The 16,445-nt window shown below is 39.1% G+C and overlaps 1 protein-coding gene across 6 annotated transcripts in view; it reads left to right on the top strand.

Moving 5' to 3' along the window:
- Positions 1-2,899: 2,899 nt before the first annotated feature.
- The window catches only part of CC2D2A (coiled-coil and C2 domain containing 2A), a 64,483-nt gene continuing 50,937 nt past the window's right edge, over positions 2,900-16,445 (top strand). For 4 of the 6 annotated variants that reach the window (XM_052780448.1, XM_052780446.1, XM_052780447.1 and 1 more), the window contains exons 1-6: positions 2,900-2,955; positions 3,684-3,767; positions 4,033-4,132; positions 12,433-12,521; positions 13,037-13,138; positions 15,028-15,129. In XM_052780448.1, coding sequence (XP_052636408.1) covers positions 2,917-2,955; positions 3,684-3,767; positions 4,033-4,132; positions 12,433-12,521; positions 13,037-13,138; positions 15,028-15,129 — 516 coding nt within the window. In that variant the 5' untranslated portion in view covers positions 2,900-2,916. Of the gene's footprint in view, positions 2,956-3,683; positions 3,768-4,032; positions 4,133-7,620; positions 7,742-12,432; positions 12,522-13,036; positions 13,139-15,027; positions 15,130-16,445 lie in introns of those variants that run through there. The other 2 variants (XM_052780449.1, XM_052780450.1) reach the window with 2 other exon arrangements.

The following is a 16,445-nucleotide window of genomic DNA, read 5'->3' as shown; positions in this document are numbered from 1 at the left end:
AGGAAAACTATAAATTGCTTTGTACCTATACAAATTAGGAATTATATATAAGACAATCCACATTTCTACAAGCTGTCTGATAGTGCTGACATTTCTGCCATTCCTAGTATCTACATAAGCTGGTTGTGAGCATTTCACAAGCAGATAACCCATCCCTCCACCGCTTCTCTAACCAGGGCTTAAGGATTGTATTTCCCTTTAAGCAGGCTCTAGAACAACCCTAATGAAGCCTTTATATCCTTCTTTTTTCTGCCATGGAAGTATTAAAGTATATTTATAACTTTATAAAGTTATGATTCGTCTTACTTTGGTTTCAGGATCTGTCTTCCCCAGACTCAGAGCATTTATGGATATATTTTTTAATCCTGGTGTGGCAAAAAGCCTGTGTTTGCAAATTACAGCTGCTGAGAGATTATACCCTTTTTAACTCTGCTATGTTTCCCATTATTTTTCCCCAAAATGACATGCTAAGAAGTTTGCTGAGGCTTATGCTGATTTGTAAAGGTCAGCTGTAAAGAATAATGCATCGTTGTCCCCTTAATACAGCTTCAGTTAATACTCCCGAGTACTTTTAATGCATTGGAAAACAGAGACAGCACTTGGAAAACAACTGGCTACTAACCATCCACTTGAAGGATTTATCCCTACATGACTGATGTCAGGGACTTTTTTCAGAGGGAAATTAATAAAAAAAAAAATATTTACTTGCTGGAATGTTGGCATATAGTCTGAATTAGAGGTTTAACCATCTCCCTTTAGTCAACAGAGTGAGACAGGCTCTTCCGCAATGACTGATACTCAGAAATCACTGCTCTGAATCGTACACGTTCCAAGAATAGTCTGTGCCTCTCCTCTACCTGCAGAAGAAGTACACAGAAATTGTCAGATAATTTAGCAAAGTTAGGTACTTAAAGCTAGGAGGAAATAAGCAAAAACATACTATGGATTTTTTTTTTCAAGTCACTGCAGTAACTGAAATGCACTGCTGTTTGCAGAAGCTGCAATCACTTCATCCTCCCCATACTTTATTCATTACTTTCCCTTTTAGTGTAAAAGAAATTGTTTACAAAAAAGAAGTATTCCGGAACTGTTTCAGTGGCTTAAGCAGGAGAATCTGACTCTTGCTCTTTAAAAAGCAAAGCTGAGGCTTTGTTGCTAGGGGGAGAGTTGTGCTTGGCTCTTGACTACTCTGGAAGCTGCTGTAAAAGAAAACCCAGGTAGGAAACATTTTCCTTTAGATCTGTTTCAGTATCACCACATTCTGCGTGTTTTCATGAATGAGACAGGTTTAAGAATCCAAAATTATTTTCTAGGTACTTTTGATGTCATTATTTTTTTAAATAGGAGTGAGAGAATCTTCACTGTGTTTCTGTTATTAGTTTTAGTGCTTTGGAAACTGCCTCTGAGCTAATGGAGAGCTTTATAGTTCTTGCATCCAGTTGTTTACTACATTTTAAAGTGCCTGCTATAGTACTTAACTTCAAGAAATGCTAGAAAATTGTTAAAGAAAGCGGCCATAAGGCCCTTCTGCTATGTTGCCAGCATTCTCCATTTACATGTGCCTTTAGGAAAGACTATTTAAATTTGATACACAAAGCTTGATATGAAAAAGAGCTTTATGTGCTAAGCAATAAAAATGCTGCTGCTTCTTGCAATGCTATATTTTTTTGTGCCACGAAGAGGGTATTTGATGAACCTTGCCTGCAGCAAGGAAATGCTGCCATTTTTGGGTACATCACCCTTAGCCCTGGTGCGAGATACTGAGGAAATTGGTGCTGAGGCGAATGCACAAGTGGTTTGGGAGATAGTCACATTTATCTAAGAAAACCACTTGTTTAGGGCGCATGCAGCTCCCTGTGCTAGTTGAGACTTATTTAGAAACCTGAAAATCCTTGGAGCTAGTAGCTGGTAAGGGCTAAGCCTCAGGCAGGAGGTAACCACATTGCTCCTCCCCTGCTGCTTCTGCTTTTTTATTAGGCATCTCCTAAGAGATAAAAAGGAATATGAAGATCACTCTTCATATTCTAGCCTGGGCTGGAAGCACTTCTTGAGGTGAGTATGCATGAGCCTGTACATACCCAGTACAAAGAAGTGATGGGGAAACAACAGCTGACCTGTGCAGGCCTCAGTTAGCCCTCTTGCCAGAGGAGATTTAGCCAGGTACAGAAAAAGGACCCATGTTTTACTCCCGTGAGTTGTTTCATGGGGATTTTGAAATCCAGAAAAAATTAAGCTGTTGCAAGTTACTTCATCTGTTAGCTCAGTACATTGCCACTCAGGTTTTGCACAGGCGCAGCTACGTTGGCACAAGCTTTGTGCAGGGAACAAGTACAGCTGAGGTTGCTTTCCTGACAATTAAAGGTAAAGCAGGACAGGAACCTGCAGTAATAGTAGCAATGAATTGAGTTGCACAGATACAAATTAAAAAATTTCCTAAATGCTTGTAATCAAATACAGCGACTTTCTAGTGTAAACAAAGCTGAAGTGATTTGGTGGGTTCCAGGTTTGGTAAAATTGAAACCCCAACCAAGCCCAGTGCTGGAAGCGGAGGAAAAAAGGGATTGAACATGTCTCGGTGATCAGAGTCTTGCAGCTGACTTTATGGACTGTAGATGGGTTTTTTATTAGAACAAAATGTAACAGGAGTGTTCATACAGTGTGTACAGGCCCACATTATCCACTGTTATATGGAATAATTAAGTAAATGGATGCTTTTTTTTTAACCATTCCATTCTGAAAAAAATATGGGTTTTTTTAAGTACTAAGGCTCTATGGTAAATGGCGTGTCATTTGAGTGTTCAGGGTGCAAAGGTTATATCGAATGTTATCTCATGATCATTAGGCACGTATTAAAGCATATCTCTCATGAGTAATTGCTGCATTGCTTGTGACAGCCAGGTGTCAGCCACCAGCCAGATGAACCGCAGTGAAGAATCCCAGATGATAATCATGGAGGTTAGTGTCACCTGACTAGTTGAGACAAAAATGGCATATGATGGTTTTCCACTGAGAGTAATAGGAATCTTTTGTATGTGTAACTGCAAAAAGTGAAATAAGTAAGTCAAGAGTGTCTTGTAAGCTCTTGTTAACCCTAGATCAGTCAGTACTGTTCTAATTAATGCAGGTTTGCATCATTATTCATTCCTGTGCAAATACATTGCAATCATAGATACCGTATGCTGTGAAATAGGCACCTTTAATGTGCATTTTTTTATTCTATTTCATATTGATCCAACACTTAGTTGATTAAATTATCTTCAAATTACTGGTTAAATATATTTAGTCTTGAGTAGGTTGCAAAAACAGAAAGTCACCCTGTTTTTTCACCAGTAGAAATGCTTTTGAAGTGATCATGTTTAAACTGTGACTGGTGCTATCAATAAAATGTCAGAAGGGGGGAAAAAAGCCCAAGAAACGTCTTTGTGGTATGAGGAGATAAACTGTAAAGATAAGGCAAGATGCTTTACACCTCTCAGTAAGGTTTAACCTTGCTAACAAACAGCAGTGGGTGCTAACGTCAGTCAGCATCAGGACTATAGCCTGCCAATGGCATCAGTAGAACATATATGTCTGCAGAAAACTGCTCAAGTCGGGTATTTTGATAGACCAGAGGTTACTTCCGTGGGTCTGGGGGCAAGACCAGCCTCTATCCCACAGCGTAGCTCGCTCTCTCTCTGTGAAAGGAGGAGTTCCTGGGTGAGGACCCTGCTCAGGTGGAAAGGCTGAGGAGGACCTTGACAACTCGCAGGCACAGGAGAAAGAAATCGGTGAGCATCCTCCGTTCCGCGTCCCGCCTCTCACCCCGTGCCCAGCTTTGGCGGCCGCCTCAGGGGCACCCTCCGCCGGCGGGCTGCGGCTGCGGCCGCTACCGCGCATGCGCGCAGGGCGCCGGCACGGGCGGCGCGCACGCGTGCTGGCTCTCTCCCCCTCAGTGTGGGGGTCCCAACGGCGGCGGCTGCAGGCGGCGGGCTCCCTTCCCGTCCTGTCTCGGCTCCCCTCGCTCATGCGCCGTCTCTTTCTGTCCCCCCGCAGCTGCCGGAGGCCGTCGGTCCCCCCGAGCCGCGGGCGGAGGAAAGGAGCCGTACCGGCATGGCGGCAGGCCCGTCTGGCGCTGCCCCTCAGGCACTGCGGGGTGAGTGACTTCCCGACGGCCGGGGCGGGGCCGGGCCGGGGCGGCGCGCGCTTCCGCCATGCTCCACGTGGCCCTGAGCCGGCGGCGGCTCCGGCGCCCCGCGGGCGGCCCGGCGGCGGCGGTGTCCCGGGCCGGAGGGACAGCCTGCCCTGGCCGCGGCGGTGTTACTGGGCTCGGGCGTTTCCACGCTGAGATTGCCTTCAGCTCAGCTCACGCACGGGGGGAGTGCTGCGGCATCCACGCGTGAGGGGAGGGGCGTGGTGCGCGCGAATTACTCTTGCCCTTGAAGAGCTTCCTGAAGCTCGCTTTTCATCCGCAGTATTAGAGCAGGGGTGGAGGGGTGCCCGTCGTGAGCCAAGTCAGCTCGGAGGGTTATGCGTACAGTCAGAGCGCTGCGCTCGAAAGACATGCTCCTATGGTATTTAAATATGAGTAGATTATGAAATGTTCTTACATAAAACGCACAACATTTTTCGCAGGTGTTACTGTAGACATGCAGTGTTTACATATTTGAACGTGAACGTCGTATTTTGTGCTTGAAGTGTTATTCGTGCTTATGACTGTGTATGGATTTATTGATGGGCTATTTTAACTGTCGGGTGTGAAATACTCACAAGTGGGAGAGTGCGAGACAGTGATACAGTGGGAAGCTGTTAGAAGTGAATGTCTGACTGCATTCCGGGCTTGGAAAGAAGAGAAGTTGTTGGTACTTGAAAAGTAATCTTGAATTTCTTCAGCAGAATCTGCAACGTTCCTGTTAAATACTTAGGACAACATTAATGTTGTGAATCTTGCTGCATGGTTGTATGGGCTTACCTAAATAGGATGCATAAAAGAGCTAATTAAGAACAGAGTATTAAAAAGTCAATAAAACAAAAATCCAGTGGACTATAAACATACTTAGTTTTTCATCAGTATCAAGGTTTATCAAAATAAAAAGTATGTGTTGTCATTAAACTCATTTTAGCAAAATATGGTATTTTTTACAGACATCTACAATTTAGTGATGTTTCCTGCTCTTTCAAGGTCTGTGTACTTTTCTTTTGAATGTCTTTTGAGTCTCACTGGGCCAACTTGTGCTGGGAAGTGATATGCTGTTGACAGATAGAGTCCAAACAGTTTTCAGAATTGATTGCATGGAGAAATCAAGAGACACCCTCTAGTGATGGTTGTTTTTTTTTTAACAAAAGCTCATTTTCCAAGAATAAACAGAACAGCAGAGCAGTACTCTAAAACTAGCCATTAGTTTCCTTATGTGATGTTTTATTAAATATTTTGCTCTGTTACTTGTTCTTGTTGCTGCTTCTGAAATCCCTGTAATTCTGCTAATTTTGTATGATCGAGTGAAAAGTACTGCATGTAGTATTCTGAATAGACTGTATGATTGGTTTACTTAATTGCAGTATAATTTATCCATCTGACTTATTTTTTTAAATTTACATCTTAAATTTTGAGAAAGACTGCACCTTGAGCTGGAGTCTTCATGCATCCATCCGAAACTTATTTCAGGTTCCCCCCCCCCCCCCCCCGAATTCAGTCTTGACAGATTTATAAATAATTTAAATTTTCATCTTCTGTATATTAAGCTTTTGAATATGCTGACACTGGTGTTTCCTATTGTGTTGCCCAGTCATAAGGTGAAAGTAGGTTTCATTTCAGTTCCTCACTGCCTTTAATAGGCTGATGATCTGTGTATGAATTTCTGCTTATAATTGCCTTGGCAAGTGATAACTAACCATATAAAAAAAATAATAAAATGTAACACACACCCAATGTAACATACCCCCACCCCCGCCCCATTTTCCAGGTGCCATTGAAAAATTCTACATAGGCTGTTTCCACTACTATTTTGTTTTGCTTTTGCTTTAGTGCCTGTGATAATACATTGCCTCTGTTCCTAGGCCTTTTTAGTTTGTCATGGTTGTCACCATATTTTTTCATTGGTTATGTTAAATTTCTGGTGTTAAAGGTATACGTGCCCCCACCCCACCCCTTTTTATGAAAAGGAAGCTGTATTTTAACACAAGTGGGAAGTAGGTAAAGTTTGTGGAATTATCAATTTGTGATGTCCCTCAAATACTCAGTTTATTTTATGCTAGCATGGTATGATCATTTTCTCATTCTGGTCCCACAATGGCAAACTTATTTTGAAACATAGCCATCAACTGTTTCTTCACTTAATATTCATCATAGTCTGTGTTTGTCCCTATTAGTCTTTCAAGCGTTCAGTCAGTGTCTGCTATTTTTTAATGCAGTCTGTTTGCAGAAATTTATTATTTTACTATAATCTAATTATGCATGTGCTTAGATGCCTGTATACCTTTCTTAAATGGAAAGACTTGGCTATATGTCAGTCCGCTAGTCAGACTAATAAATAAGACTTGCAAAAGAAGAATTGCTTTAAATAAAAACCCCATGTCTGATAGTTATTCCCTTGTGAAGCCAGGACAACTACAGTGTTACAAGATCTTTTTCTCCATTTTGGGGTTTTTTGAAGTTGTTAGTTATTTGGTTGCAGTTTCTGGAGTGTCTTACTATGCATTTATGCAATGATTGTATCCATGAAAAATACAAAAGTATTTCTAGGACCTATGCTGGAAGTTACTATTCTCTGTTTTCTTTCAGGTAGCTGGTGCTTAGTCACAGCATAAATTGCTGTCTGCCTGCTTGCCCTCACGCCTGGTTTCTGCATCCCCTTCAGATATGGGACTGGTGTCGAGATACTGGCAGCAGTTCTGGGTCTGTGTCAGTGCAGAGAGCTTTGAAGCCACACAGAGATCTAGTGGGTTTGGGCTCCTCCCAGTACACGTGAAATCAAGGGAGAAATTTAATAGATGACATTTTCAGGTTCTCAGTTTGGCTTAATTTTGGTTTGACTATCCAGCAAGCTTATTAGGTCTGCCCGAAGTAAAATATGGAGCTATTGTAGGATAATGACACTTCCAGTGTAAAATGTGGTGTGAAATTTTTTGATACAGGCCTGTAATGGTTATCCTACGAAGTAATGCTGTCATGGATATCAGTCTTATTCTTTCACTTCACAAATATATTTTGAAGTTAAGCACAAATTAGTTGGCTGCAGAGCCTATTCACATAAACAGGACAAAAGTATATGTACAGAGAAATAAAGTAACAAAAATCTTTTTTTATGTGGTCGTTTTGTCAAGGAGCCACAGGATCCCACAATAATTGGTGCATTGACTTAATTTTACTGCAACTACTAAAGCCTTAAAATGTTTTTCATTACGTGTAGAAAGGATAATTCCCCTGTTGTCGCAAGGAACTGATTCATTCATGCAGTATTCTGCATACAGATCATGAGTTCTGATGCTTTAAGAGGTGCTTAAAGTAGTGGCAGATTGTTTTTGCCCTAATTTTGCATGTTCACACTGTTCATTCACTTTAACCTGGCTTGTCTGGAAATGTTTACAAGCAATTGTCAAGTACTTCAGAAGATCAAAAACAGATTCTAATCTGTTTCTTTCTAGTTTTCATTTATCAGAATGGAACTGAATTGAAGCATTTGCTCCAATGAAATAGAACATGTTTTTACGCACTAACTGAACAGAATACAATGGTAGAAAAAAGTCACAGAAGGGAAATCATAAGGTAACTTTAGACCAACTTTCCCCCTTAAGTCATTTCAACTTTAAGTCTTGATACCTGGTTTTGGTGGGGGTTTTCTTGGTTGGTTGAGTTGTTTTGGGGAGGAGGGTGTGTGTGTTTTTGTTTTGTTTTGTTTTGTTTTTTAACTTAAAAGCTTGCACCAGTGAAGATTCCATAACTATTTAAGGGACTCAATTCCAATGCTAGAATACCCCAAAAGTTAAAAAGCTTTTCCAATGTGTAACCACCTTCCTTATTGCAATTAAAGTCCATCATTTCCATCTCCAGCAGACACAGAGAGCCCTTCTGTGTGCAACAGCCTTTTGTGGGCTTGAATTTGTAAAAGATGTTGAATTTTTTTCTCCATTCCAAAAACTCTTCAAAGTCAGTCTTTGAGCAAATGTGACTTCTGACAGTTCTTGCCTGCATGTTGTATACACAGACATTATTCCATCATTCAAACCATTAATAAATATTTTAAAGGTGTTAGATCGAGTCAGACCCTGAAAATACCTACTCAATATGGGGTTTGAATTTATTAACTGTTATTTGCTTATCTTTTTACATGTGGTTTTCCAGTGACTTGCATGTGCCCCCTTCCCCCCGCCCCCGTCATTTGATCAAAATGTTTCCTACTGAGAGATGCTTTCTATAAGGCAGGCTCAAAAGCTGAGATGTATGCTTTTTCCATTATTCACAAGAATGGGTAGAATATATGTTGAAGAACACTAAGTTGTCTCGATAGGTCTCGATCTTGGCTCATCTAGGCCTTCTGTTGCTTATTATTTTACTGGTTTTTAGATATTTACAAGTAGGCTGAGTCTGTTTTGTAGAGTTGAAGTTAGACTGACTTGTGTATGCTTCTGCAGCTCGCTCTTTCCCATTTCTTAAAAGGCACTTGCCCAGGATTTTGGAACTTGCCTGTTCTCCATCATTTCTCAGAATCACTGACTTCTGATTTTGCTGCAGCCAGTTCATTATTGGATACCCTGCAATGATGGTTTTTAATTAGCTTAGTCTGATGAATATTTATCTAGATCTTGTTCTCTGTTTTGTCATTAATTTTTTCCCTGTTCTTACTCGTACTGCATTCCTCGCTAGAAAAGACAAAATGCAAAAAGGCTTTTCTGTGTGTCATGTCTTAATGTCTCTACTGAGTACTTGCTTATTTCTGTCTCTAGTATTCCTCTTGGTAAGGAAGTAGTTAATGGATGCTTGCTTTTCTCATGTGTCTCATGCTAGTGATACTCACTTCCTGCCTATTCTTTCTTTTGAAAGTTTCCAAATACAACAAATGCTTTTTTTTACAAATACAGGCAGTAAATTGTGTAATTTGAAAAGATTAAGATTCTCCCAAATCTTTTGATGTTTCTGAGTAGAATTAGTATTAGTAGGGTTTATCTTAATGTTTTTTTCTTTTCTAAATGACAGTGGACTAAGGTCATCCTAGAAATTGGATTGCACTTTGACTTTGGTATAGTACATAGCCTTTAAATGTTTAAGTTGTATATTCAACATGCAGTATTTTCTGCCTCTGGTAAAGCTCTTGGAATAATATTGAATTAGCCATAATGTGATATATGTTGTGCGACATTACCACTTTTAAGCCCTTACCCTTTGCTGTTTTATCTCCTTTTCATGAATTTAATGCCTTATATAAACCTGAAATCACCCTTTACTTAGACCTTGGCAAACAATGTTCTTTTGTAAGGGCAAAGAACAAATCAGTGTTTGGCTCAAAGAACTGACAAGTAATATAATTCTATAAGTGGAGATAACTGGAAAAACTTATTTACCCAGAGTGTCATGTGTTCACAGATTAAAAATTAAAGAAAAAAAAAGCCATGCACCACAAAGCACATGTGCGAAAAGAGCTACAGTTTTCTCCTGATAATCATCTTACAGTTGTTCCAATAAAAGTACCAGTGTGTTCTGTGTGGAACAATGGAGCTCCTTCTGGAAATAAAAGCTAGTTAAAAAGTTCAGGAGAAAAAAATAAGATCTGAGCATTCCACATATTAGAAGGGATGTAAAGCATTTCTCTTTAAAAAGTTAATATTGCATATATCAGTCAAAGTTAAAGTTTTGGTAAGCTCCTGAGAATTTCCAGGTGAACTCCAGGGCTCCAGTGAGACTGAAGAGGTCTGTGCAGATGGGGAGACAATTACGTAGCTAGAATCAGTTTTGTTAATGAAGAAATGAATTAGGTCTTTCAAAAAGAAAAATACCGAAGTGATGAATTTCTAAGCTATTAGGTATATAAAACCATGTTTTCAGCTAAAAATATTTTGGAGACTTTTATAAAGAGGATGACCTTGGCTCTTTTACAGTGGTAGTGCAATCCAAGAGAAGGAGATGGATACCTTCTCAAAATACTGTGCAGAAGATGATCATAATTGTGTTTAATACATAAAGCTGCTGGAAGCGTTGCCATTTGCTTACGTGTACAATCTCATTTATATTGTACATTTAAAATGTTTTTCATTTGTGTTTATATGAGAGGTTAGGTTGTAGGTATCCACCCGTTTGTATTTCTGACCCAAAGAGCATAGCTTTTCTGTAAACAACTGGATAATTACTCATTCTTTTTATTTAGGTATCAGGGAATGCAGTAGGGTACAGGGTCACCCTACTGATATTTACTGAATCTACCTGAGGAAATCATAATCTAAAAGGATTTCGTGTGTGAAAGATAAGGGAGAGGAATGCCATCGATCCTTCAAAGGAAAAGGAGGCCCTCATAAGTTTGATTATCAAAGATGTGTTCACATTCAGTTTTAATTACGGAAGAAAAGCCTGGGTTTTGGGGGAGCAGCAAGTCAAAGGCTGCAACAAACAGTAATTCTCCTTTTCCATAATCATATGATTACCCAAGTCATTGTCCAAACCTAGTATTTACTATCTATCAAAAAATCTAAATATATTCCACTGATTTAAAACTCAGATTTGTATGTTTCACAGGATTAGCAGAGAATACTTGATCCTAAAGGATGTAGAGTTTTGACGAGTTCTTGGGGTTGGAGGGTGGACTGTGGGATTTTTTGTTTCTTTGTTTGAAATCAGCTCCAGGGGTACAGCTCTAGTGATGGCCTCCAGCTGGACTTAACACTACTGATCACAACCCTTTGAGCCCAACAGTTCAGCCAATTTTCAGTCCACCTACTTATGTAGTCCATATTTCATCAGTTTCTTTGTAAGGGTGTTACAAGAAACAGTGATAAACAACATCCACTGCTTTCCCTTCATCCACTAACCCAATTATCACAGAAAGTTGTCTGTTGGTCAGCTAGTTTTTCCCCTTCATAAATCCATGCTGATGACTCCCAGTTTTTGTCTTGTACTTAACATATCTGGCAATGGTTTCCAGGATTATTTGTTCCATCACCTTGGGGATCAAGATGAGGCTGACCAGCCTGTAGTTCCCCAGATTCCCCTCCTTGAAGACAGGAGTGATGTTTGCTCACTTCCAGTCCTCAGGAACCTCCCTTGATCATCACCATGATCTTTTAAAGATAATTGAGAGTGGCCTTGAGGTGACAGTGACCAGCTCCCTCAGCATTCATGGGAGCATCCCATTAGGACCCATGGATTTGCATATGCCCAGTTTGTTTAAATGTGGCTTACTTGATCTTCCTCTGCTGAGGGTAACTTTGCTGCCCCAGGCTTTGCCGCTGGTCTCTGGAGCCTGGTTTTCCTGATGGCAGTAGAAACTGAGATGAAGAAAGCACTGATTATTTGTGTCTTCTGCGTCCCCTGTCACCTGGTCCCCTGCCCCATTCAGCAGCTGGTAACTATTTTCCCTAGTCTTCCTTTTGCTGCTAATACACCTGTAATATCCTGCGTTGCTGGCCATCACACCCATTGCCAGATTCAAGTCCAGGTGGGCTCTGGCTTTCCTAAGACCATCCCTGCATGATTGGACAGTGTCATAGTATTCCTCCCAGCTCACCTGTCCCTGTTTACATCTCTTGTAAGTTTTCTTTTTATGTGTGAGTTGAGTTAGTTCATCCATGTAGCTTCCTATGAGTCTCTTTTGACTTCCTGAGTATGGGGACAGACTGCTCTTGAGCTTGGAGGAGATGATCTGTTGATTCCAGAGGGGTGGCACAAGTAGAGCTGAGAGTAGCTTGTGTGTGAAATGCGAAGTTACTTGATGATGCTGTCAGTCATGTGTGGGACAGGGTAAAATGCATCTTAGTCTCTTGATTGTTCTAGAGCTATAGCACGAAAACACAGCTGGAGAAATTAATATTTTGTCACTACAAAAAGCAGGTAGCTCTAAGCTGAAAAAGGAAGCAAGCCTGTAAATGCTTTACTGCTCCGATGAAACCTGTATCAGGATTTATAGCACATCACCATTCAAAATTAAATCTAGACAGCTCTGACTAACAGCTTGTAAAATGCCAGGTAATTCTTGATGTATTTTTAATAGAAAAAAAGTGTGTATATGCTTTACTTAAGGTGGTTCATAGTGTATAATGAAAGGTAGATCCATTGCAGTTAAAGGCATTTAAGTGATAGTCTATAAGGTCTGAGTTCCAAAAAATGTTTCATTGCTTCACATTTTCTCATGCAAGTTCTTTCTGTTGGAACATGGGACTCTGTATGGTATATATGGTTTTATTTTACGTAATTTTAAGTTTCTTTCAGAAAATACATGATTTAAACATGTTACTTTGTTTTCTCTGTTTCAGACTTGCCACCTGTTCCTTCTACATCGAGGACAGGCTTTGCAGAATTTTCTGTCAGGGAGCGAATGAGAGAGAAACTAAAAGCAGCAAGGGTGAGAATCCTTCAGAAGTCCTGTTCAGTTGACTTTAGTCTTATAAGTACCACCCACTTCATTTTGCTTCATAGCTTAGTGCTATGTGAATCTTAACTATCTGCTTTTTTATTTCTAATGCTGAAATAATACTTTGTTCATCAGCACAGTTATTTTCCAGTGTATTTCTATTGCTGTATTTTTTCTAAAGTTTTTATTTAATTTGTTTGTAATAATATAAAAGTTATCATTGTTTTATAATTCAAATGATACAATCATTACAAGATCCTTCTGTGTTTTTGTCAAAAAAATTCTTACACTACTTTCAAAACAATGGATTTCCTTGTAAGTTTACTGAGCCATTTAATAAGGGGTATTAACATCTAGGTCTTTAAAATCACTTAAGCTGATTATACAGTTAAAAGACTCTGTCCCTAACACAAACATGCGTAAGTTGTTGAGTTCCTGGGAATTATTGTAGCTTTGGTCTTACTGTATTTCTGTTATAGCTAAGCATTTTTTTTTTGTTTGCTTAGTCAAAAGCAGAAATTACTTTATTGCAAGAAGACCCTAGTCCACGACCAAGGCGTTTAAAAAGCATCAGAGAAAGGAAAACAGATTTCAGATTGGATAAAGCGGTAAGAAGGTGCATTGTGTCTTGCTATTCTGATAACAAGAAAGTGAGTGTGAAACATGAAATAAATCAAAGACTGCACATAGTCTTGAAGATCAATTTCATTTATTTTAATGGGATCAAAATTATACTATTGTTTGAATTAGTAACTGGGAAGGAACCTTTCTGATTATTGCTTTTAATGTACATATTTAACAATAATAATTTGCTTTCATTGTAGTACAGACATCATGTGAAACTTCTGGCATTTACAAATTCATGACTTCTGTTGCTTAAGATGCCTTGAAGTATTTAAAAGTTATTGTAACAAAGGACCACTGTATTATAGCTCTATATAAATTCGCACAGTGTAATTGCTAAAGGCTGGATATTAACTTTATGTTATTGTACTGTATTGTATTTCCTTGTTACTATTTTATATTCAGGGTTTTTTAGTATAAGCATTCTTTGTTAGAAAATGGATTTAGTATTAAAAAAATAATAAAGGACGTGCCTGTGCAGAACTTGCACCCAGATGTTCTTCAGAATTCACAAAGACTTTGCTTGCCTGTAGAAAATGTGTTCCAAAGAACATGTATGCCTGGAAAATAACAGCATGTAGCAGTGATGTTTTTATCTGGAATTCCAAATAATATGAATTAGCCTGGCTAAATTGCTTGTCTAGGAGAGAATTACCTATTCACATAGGTTGTGGGAAGGTTTTTGGCAGTGTTGCCTCATAAAAAGTAATTGTCGTAGCTTTCAGTTAAGTAGTATTGTTTTAATATGTTTGTATTAGGAAAATGTTGAAGTGATACCCTTAAGTTGGTTACTAATTTTATATAAAGTATATCTGAAACCTTCTGTGTGTTGGTTTTGTTTCCTGTACTTATTTACACACATATGAAGTATTGTTTTGTTGTTAAACAAGTAGCCATCAGATTGCCAGGGTTTGAGTTTTTTTTTTTTTTTTGCTATTATTATTTTGGAAGTTTAGGTTGAATAGATGTAAACTTGAGAAATGTCTTCCCTTAATCTAAGAATTCAGGCCACAAGGAGGAAAAACAGATAGAAGGTTAGATGTGTTTATGTTGGCTGAGCCTGATGAAAATCACTTTGAAGCGCTTCAGTGAACTTGCTGAAGCAACCCCTGAACCAGTGATGTTTACAGTGGTCTATGTGTAGGGACAGATAAGGCTTCAGAAAACTGGAAATGGATAACCGTGCTACCTCCTTTCTTGAAAAGGTAGAGTAGTATCACCCATACAGTTTTACAGTAGCCTAGCAATAATTGTTTGAGAGAGAACAAAACAAATAATCAAGTCTATATTTAAGCACCCAAGCAATGGACACCACCTTTTTTGAATAATACTAAATAGGTTTTTGCTGATTGCAGCAGGGGCTATGTAAGAAGCTGGCCTTAGCTCCTTGATTCCCTTCCCTGGTCAGCAGTGTCTGTCAGCAGCACCCTTGCCACTGCTGCCGCTTTTGTAGACAGACAATATTGTGTTGGTACCCCATTTCTCCCCCTTGTGGAAATTAGCATGTGGTTGCTTGTGTTTGGAAATTAGCATGTGGTTGCTTGTGTTTGGGAGTGCAGAAACAATGATCTCATCAGCAGTGAAGAAAGTAAGCTAACATTTATGCAGTGAACCATTTCTTGATACTCTGCAGTCTATTTCTTGACCCAAAGGAGAAAGGAGTTAAGTAATAATTAGATGTACCCTTTTAAAATAAATATAAAATCATTGTAATTGTTACCACAGTGACTGTGTTTCTTTTTTGTTTTGGTTTTTTTTTTTCTTTTTTGCTGTGAAAATGCAGTATCTAATCTCTGTATTCAGCTATTTGTCCTTTTTTTTTATGGATCAGTAATTGTATGCTATAACTTATTATGTATATATTTTTATGCAGTCTGATAATGATAAATTTAGGGAGATGCAGGAGGATGAATCCCATTTACCATCAAAAATGAAACTTCATGATTCTGTAAAAAGGCATAAGCAAAAGTCAACAGTAAGTACCAATTCCTTCATTTCAATAACTGATATTAATTTAATTTAAACTTTATATGGCTTCATGATTCCGTTTGAAGAAACAGACAGAATTCAGTCTTAAACAGTGGAGAGGGTTTTATTTAATTTAAAAATTCGCAAACAGTATATGCCAACAATTGAAGTATAAAAAGGGACTCTTCATCAAATGTAAGAATGGCTTTGGGTCAATGTCCTGGTTTCAGCTGGGATAGAGTTAACTGTCTTCCTAGTAGCTGGTACAGTGCTATGTTTTGAGTTCAGTATGTGAAGAATGTTGATAACACTGATGTTTTCAGTTGTTGCTCAGTAGTGTTTAGACTAATGTCAAGGATTTTTCAGCTTCTCATGCCCAGCCAGTGAGAAAGCTGGAGGGGCACAAGAAGTTGGCACAGGACACAGCCAGGGCACCTGACCCAAACTGGCCAACGGTGTATTCCATACCATGTGACGTCCCATCCAGTTTAGGAACGGGGAAGTGGGAGGGGGCAGGGATTCACCGCTCGGGGACTGGCTGGGTGTCGGTCGGCGGGTGGTGAGCAATTGCACTGTGCATCATTTGTACATTTCAATCCTTTCATTATTGCTGTTGTCATTTTATTAGTGTTATCATTATCATTATTAGTTTCTTCTTTTCTGTTCTATTAAACCGTTCTTATCTCAACCCACGGGTTTTGCTTCTTTTCCCGATTTTCTCCCCCATCCCACTGGGTGTGGGGGGGAGTGAGTGAGCGGCTGTGTGGTGTTTAGTTGCTGGCTGGGGTTAAACCACGACAGTCAATTGATTAAAAAAAAAAAAATCAAGGAAATCCATCTGGATACAATTACTGGAGCTTGGAGGAAAAATGTTTCTTCTGTTTAAATCCTTTTTATTGAATGCCACCAGTTGGCAGTTAAAGCAATTTACAGATTAGTACATTGATATTTATTAGTCACAAAATGCTACTGTTAATTCTCTTATTAGAGGATTCATCCTAACATTAAAGGGGCCTGGGTCCTTCAGAAGAAAAATGCCATTAGAACTTTTTTTTCATATCATTCACCTGGATATCTGTATTATGGCCAGAATTTAAACTTTGGCATTTCTCATTCACAAATTGTTTCAATTTAAAGCAATCAGCTGGTTAAAATTAAACCAAGTAACTTTTTTTAGTAAAACATTGCAAGAAGTATTTATTGAAATAACAGTATACCAAGAGAGAAAGTTGCACGTATCATATAAAAATTTCAGTCAGCTTCAGCATTTGGGTGAGTTCTCTTTGCGATAAAATAATTATTGTCCTGTGACAAGTGTTTATA

The sequence above is a fragment of the Harpia harpyja genome, chromosome 2 (genome assembly GCF_026419915.1).
Source record: "Harpia harpyja isolate bHarHar1 chromosome 2, bHarHar1 primary haplotype, whole genome shotgun sequence".
NCBI lineage: Eukaryota > Metazoa > Chordata > Aves > Accipitriformes > Accipitridae > Harpia > Harpia harpyja.
The sequence above is the reverse complement of the archived record's forward strand: the minus strand, read 5'-3'. Positions and strand labels throughout refer to the sequence as shown.